The sequence below is a fragment of the Oncorhynchus tshawytscha genome, unplaced genomic scaffold (assembly GCF_018296145.1).
Source record: "Oncorhynchus tshawytscha isolate Ot180627B unplaced genomic scaffold, Otsh_v2.0 Un_contig_6955_pilon_pilon, whole genome shotgun sequence".
Lineage (NCBI taxonomy): Eukaryota > Metazoa > Chordata > Actinopteri > Salmoniformes > Salmonidae > Oncorhynchus > Oncorhynchus tshawytscha.
In genome coordinates this window covers 59,010-64,922 of record NW_024608972.1, presented here as the reverse complement: position 1 = coordinate 64,922, position 5,913 = coordinate 59,010, and the positions used below count along the sequence as shown (strand labels likewise).

General features: G+C 42.1%; 1 protein-coding gene across 1 annotated transcript; it reads right to left on the bottom strand.

Annotated features, from left to right (window-relative positions):
* Positions 1–3,318: 3,318 nt before the first annotated feature.
* Positions 3,319–5,363, bottom strand: LOC121844065 (Krueppel-like factor 13). Its single transcript, XM_042313937.1, has one exon. It carries the CDS (start codon positions 4,858–4,860, stop codon positions 4,378–4,380), a length of 483 nt encoding a protein of 160 aa, XP_042169871.1. The 5' UTR covers positions 4,861–5,363; the 3' UTR covers positions 3,319–4,377.
* Positions 5,364–5,913: the final 550 nt, after the last annotated feature.

Genomic DNA, 5,913 nt, shown 5'->3' with positions numbered 1-5,913 from the left:
GGGAAGGGGGTAGGGTTAGAGGGGATGGGGGTAGGGTTAGAGGGGAAGGGGTAGGGTTAGAGGGGAAGGGGTAGGGTTAGAGGGGATGGGGGTAGGGTTAGAGGGGATGGGGGTAGGGTTAGAGGGAAGGGGGTAGGGTTAGAGGGGATGGGTTGGGTTAGAGGGGATGGGGGTAGGCTTAGCTAGGATGGGGGTAGGGTTAGAGGGGATGGGGGTAGGGTTAGAGGGGAAGGGGGTAGGGTTAGAGGGGATGGGGGTAGGGTTAGTAGTCGAGTACAGAACATCTGCATCATTCGGTCACCGTCCAGAGACACCAAACGACCACAAATGAATCACTTGTATCGATCTATCTAGGAACGTATCTGTTGCAAATCCTAGAGTAACGCTCACAGAGCATCGGTTTCATCTGTCTTCTGTCGTTGTGATCTACAAAGGCTTCTGAAAGTCCAGGAAGGCTTTGATCATCAAAGATAAAGTCCTTGTAGAGACGCGTTATATGTAAAAAGGAAAAGAGCCAACAGGCCAACCCCTTCCAGCTGTGAACCTGATGAATCATTGCATAACAGCTCATTTCATTCACCAATATAATAATATGTCTATATATCATATCTGTATATTGTATTGTTTCTGTGGGCTGTCAGTGTTACGCTGTCTATGTCCAATATAATAATATGTCTATATCATATCTGTATATTGTATTGTTTCTGTGGGCTGTCAGTGTTACGCTGTCTATGACTGAGTTCCAAATAGCATCCTGTTTTTTTTAATAGTGCTAGTACATATCCCTATGGGCCCTGGTCAAAAGTAGTGCACTAAATAGGGAATAGGGAGACATTTGGGATGCAGGCTAAGACTATGCAGGGCTCCTAGACTAGTTATGGGGTCAGGGGATGGGCATCTCTGATACTCCCCTTTAACCCCATCCATCTACACATCTCTGATACTCCCCTCTAACCCTAACCCCATCCATCTACACATCTCTGATACTCCCCTCTAACCCTAACCCCATCTACACATCTCTGATACTCCCCTCTAACCCTATCCCCATCTACAGATCTCTGATACTCCCCTCTAACCCTAACCCTATCCATCTACACATCTCTGATACTCCCCTCTAACCCTAACCCCATCTACACATCTCTGATACTCCCCTCTAACCCTATCCCCATCTACAGATCTCTGATACTCCCCTCTAACCCTAACGCCATCTACACATCTCTGATACTCCCCTCTAACCCTAACCCTCTAACCCCAACTCCATCTACAGATCTCTGATACTCTCCCTTAATACCGCCTCATAAAATTAAGTGTTTTGTAAAAAATAGATAAAAGTAACAAAAATTAAAGAGCAGCAGTAAAAATAACAATAGCGGGGCTATACACAGGGTATTACGGTACAGAGTCAAAGTGGAGACTATATACAGGGTGTTACGGTACAGAGTCAATGTGGAGACTATATACAGGGTGTACCGGTACACAGTCAATGTGGAGGCTATATACAGGGGGTTACGGTACAGAGTCAATGTGGAGGCTATATACAGGGGGGTTACGGTACAGAGTCAATGTGGAGGTTATATACAGGGGGTACCAGTACAGAGTCAATGTGGGGGCTATATACAGGGGGTACCGGTACAGAGTCAATGTGGAGGTTATATACAGGGGTTACCAGTACAGAGTCAATGTGGGGGCTATATACAGGGGGTACCGGTACAGAGTCAATGTGGAGGCTATATACAGGGGTACCGGTACAGAGTCAATGTGGAGGCTATATACAGGGGGTACCGGTACAGAGTCAATGTGGAGGCTATATACAGGGGTTACCGGTACAGAGTCAATGTGGAGGCTATATACAGGGGGTTACCGGTACAGAGTCAATGTGGAGGCTATATACAGGGGGTACCGGTACAGAGTCAATGTGGAGGCTATATACAGGGGGTACCGGTACAGAGTCAATGTGAATATACAGGGTGTTACCGGTACAGAAAGCATGTGAATATCAACCTCAACAAACTATTCCTGAGATATTTACCTGTTAGAAAGCATTTGAATACCAAACTCTCAAAAATTATATTTACACAATTACACACACTTACCATAAAATGTGCAAATTGTGATGGAAATTGTGCTGGTAATTATGATGGTAATTGTGATAGTAATTGTGATAGTAATTGTGATAGTAATTGTGCTGGTAATTATGATGGTAATTGTGATAGTAATTGTGATAGTAATTGTGCTGGTAATTGTGATAGTAATTGTGATAGTAATTGTGATAGTAATTGTGCTGGTAATTGTGCTGGTAATTGTGATGGTAATTTAGATGGTAATTGTGATAGTAATTGTGATAGTAATTGTGATAGTAATTGTGCTGGTAATTATGATGGTAATTGGATAGTAATTGTGATAGTAATTGTGATAGTAGAGTATGATGGTAATTGTGCTGGTAATTGTGATAGTAATTGTGATGGTAATTTAGATGGTAATGTGATAGTAATTGTGATAGTAATTGTGCTGGTAATTGTGATGGTAATTTAGGGGTAATGGTAATTGTGATAGTAATTGTGATAGTAATTGTGCTGGTAAATGATGGTAATTGTGATAGTAATTGTGATAGTAATTGTGATAAAATTGTGCTGGTAATTGTGATGGAAATTGTGATGGAAATTGTGATGGAAATTGTGCTGGTAATTATGATGGTAATTGTGATAGTAATTGTGATAGTAATTGTGATAGTAATTGTGATAGTAATTGTGATAGTAATTGTGCTGGTAATTGTGATAGTAATTGTGATGGTAAGTGTGCTGATATGTACCTCTCAACACAGTGGCATGTATGGCCTCAGGAACACGGAGAAAAACAACATGTCCATTAGAGAGGACAACAATGAACTGCTGGGTCTCAGAAAGCTATAGGATGGCAGATCGAGGACATTATGTTCTCCATCTAATGACATGAAGCATCTTATCCTATGGGAAACACTCCCTGTGTCTGAGCTCTGACACACTGCTTTATCACGTGGTAATAACATGGATTACGCCTGTGGAGTTTATATGTCCCACCTAATGATATGATATGAAGCATCTTATGGGGAACACTCATCTGTGTCTGAGCTCTGCTAGCTGAGTCTGTTGCTGGACAGATCGGCTGTAAGGCAGGCAGAGTGTGTGTCTGGGGCTGGGCCTAGAGCCGAGAGAGAGACTGAGAGAGAGAGAAACAGAATCAGAGAGAAAGAGAGAGAGAGATAGAGAGGGAGAGAGAGACTGAGAGAGAGAAACAGAAACAGAGAGAGAGAGAGAGACACAGAGAGAGAGAGGGGGAGAGAGAGAGACAGAGAGAGAGAAAGAGACAGACAGAGAGAGAGACAGAGAGAGAGAGACAGAGAGAGACTGAGAGAGAGACAGAGAGAGAGATAACTCTGGTTTTGGCAGGGAAGGGGTTGTCACTTGTTACCACAAGCACGAAGTGAAAAATTGCCTATATTTTTACAAATTCATGAAAACAAAAATAGCTTTTTTGTCTTAATTTAAGGTTAGGGTTCAAATCCGATTTTAAGGAGATAAATTGCAGAAATAGGCGCGGTTTTTCCATAATTATGACTTTGTGGCTGTGGTAACTAGTGAGGAGCCAGTGAAGGGGGTGTGGTACATCCTCCCACAGCAAAACAAAGAGCTTAGAGTCACACTTACCATCTCTCTCTCTCTCCCACTCGTTCTCTCTTTACCCTCTCTGTCTATCTCTCTCTCTCTCTCCCACTCGTTCTCTCTATCTCTCTCTCTCTCTTTCTCTCCCTCCATCCTTTCCTATTGGATTTATAGTTTACAGTTAATAAATTGATTTGACTTTCTCAGAAACGTTTTCTGATAAAAATCAAATAGTTTTTGTTGTTGTTGTTATGTTCACGGTGTTTGTTGTGTTTTTCTATCAACTGAAACAAAGCCCATAGTGGTTGAGTTGTATGAATCCCATTACGCTGCACCTGCTGTTCGACATCAGCCATACAGCAGGTCATTGAGTTGAGTGTTTTCTCCACGCGCTCAACTTATTCACCGGCCACTAAATACCGACAAGGTTACAATGTAACGCAGCTCTGTCATTCACTGCAGCTCTTAACATTGTTTCAGAGAGGATTGTTTATAGGGTTAAGTGTATATTAACAGAATAGTTAGATCATGTGTTTTTTTTTAAAGCGTTTTATGTGCAAACGGGTCAATAGAATAGTTCACCGTGAGCGAACGTATGTGTGACACGTTGTGCATTGCATCAATGCGTTGGCTCACATCCAATTTAGGGTCACTATTCGTCCCTATTCACACCCAGTCCTTCACAATACTAGGCTACTAGTGAAACTGAACAAAATAAATAATGGGGAGTTTAATATCACTATAAATAATGTATTTGTTTTAAAGGGAACTGACCTGTGTGTGTCCTTAGATGCGCTTTGAGGTGGGACGACTTCCCGTAAACTTTTTCACAACCTGAATAATGACATTTGTGCTTTTTCTGAGGCGATTCCGGTTCGGATCGACCTCTGACACGTTTACTGCCTCTTTGTGTGAGGTCGGCGGCGGGGCTGACGAGGATAGGTGTGGCAGTATTCCCATCCTCTGTGACTGGAGCTGGCGATACGCACCCTTCTGCTATTTTTGCCTGCTCGGCAATATCGCTAGTGGTCGTGGGTGCCTGCTGGTTAAAATCCGCTAGAATCCTCGCCACCACGAAAAGAGAGGAGTTGTCTTTGACCATGTCTTCTCCATCGTTCCTTGGACAGCAGGCTGGTTCTGTTTTGAACTCTCTGTTCTCTTTAGGGTGAACGACCGCCCGACTGGACATAGACACAAGGCACTCAGCGGCGAAATGATCCATATCCCTTCAAACCGAACACCGATGCGTAATTGGTGACATTCAAATACAGCAACTATGTTCTGGTATAAAGGATTTCAGTCGGGTTTGATCCCTTTATGTGATTATGGAGGTAGCTTTGGTCTCAGTATGCTATCAATAGGAAACAACTCACATAATACATGTTACCGGCTTCTCCATGGAATTGCCATCCTAGATCCCAAAATAAAATCTAAACGTAAACACGTCGAGTATGAATCCCTTTCCGGTCTTTGGAAATTAAACAGTTATGAAATGATGATAACTTTTCTTTCTTTCTGTAGCCAAATGAACATACTCCATCCCAGTGATATTTCCCTAGTTGTCTCCTGCATTGTGACAGGTCAATGTGCCGAGTCGACTAGAAGCTGTTTCCATGCTGGGGGCGTGCCCAACTTCATGCATAAAGGGGTGTGTCGTCTTGCAGCTGCTTGTCCATTGGATACCGATGCGTTCCAGAGCGCCAGAATCGTGACCTCGTTAAAAACAAAGTTAGATCGGGACATGATGTACTATACAGAGAGACAGTGCTGTGGACTGTTGTATCTGCGATAAAGAGCCCTCCTCCTCCTCTCTCTCTCTCTGTCTCTCTCTCTCGCTCTCTCTCTCTCTTATCTTCTAGAGAAAAAAAACGTCTCAGCGCAAGAGGAATAAGAGATACTATACTGTATGTAAAGTAGGCTATGCAATAAATATGTTATGAAGGCACTATTGTAGCCCGTAATGTGTAATATATTACTGTCTTAGTGTAGTCCATAATGTAATATATTACTGTCTTAGTGTAGTCCATAATGTAATATATTACTGTCTTAGTGTAGTCCATAATGTAATATATTACTGTCTTAGTGTAGTCCATAATGTAATATATTACTGTCTTAGTGTAGTCCATAATGTGTAATATATTACTGTCTTAGTGTAGTCCATAATGTAATATATTACTGTCTTAGTGTAGTCCATAATGTGTCATATATTACTGTCTTAGTGTAGTCCATAATGTAATATATTACTGTCTTAGTGTAGTCCATAATGTAATATATT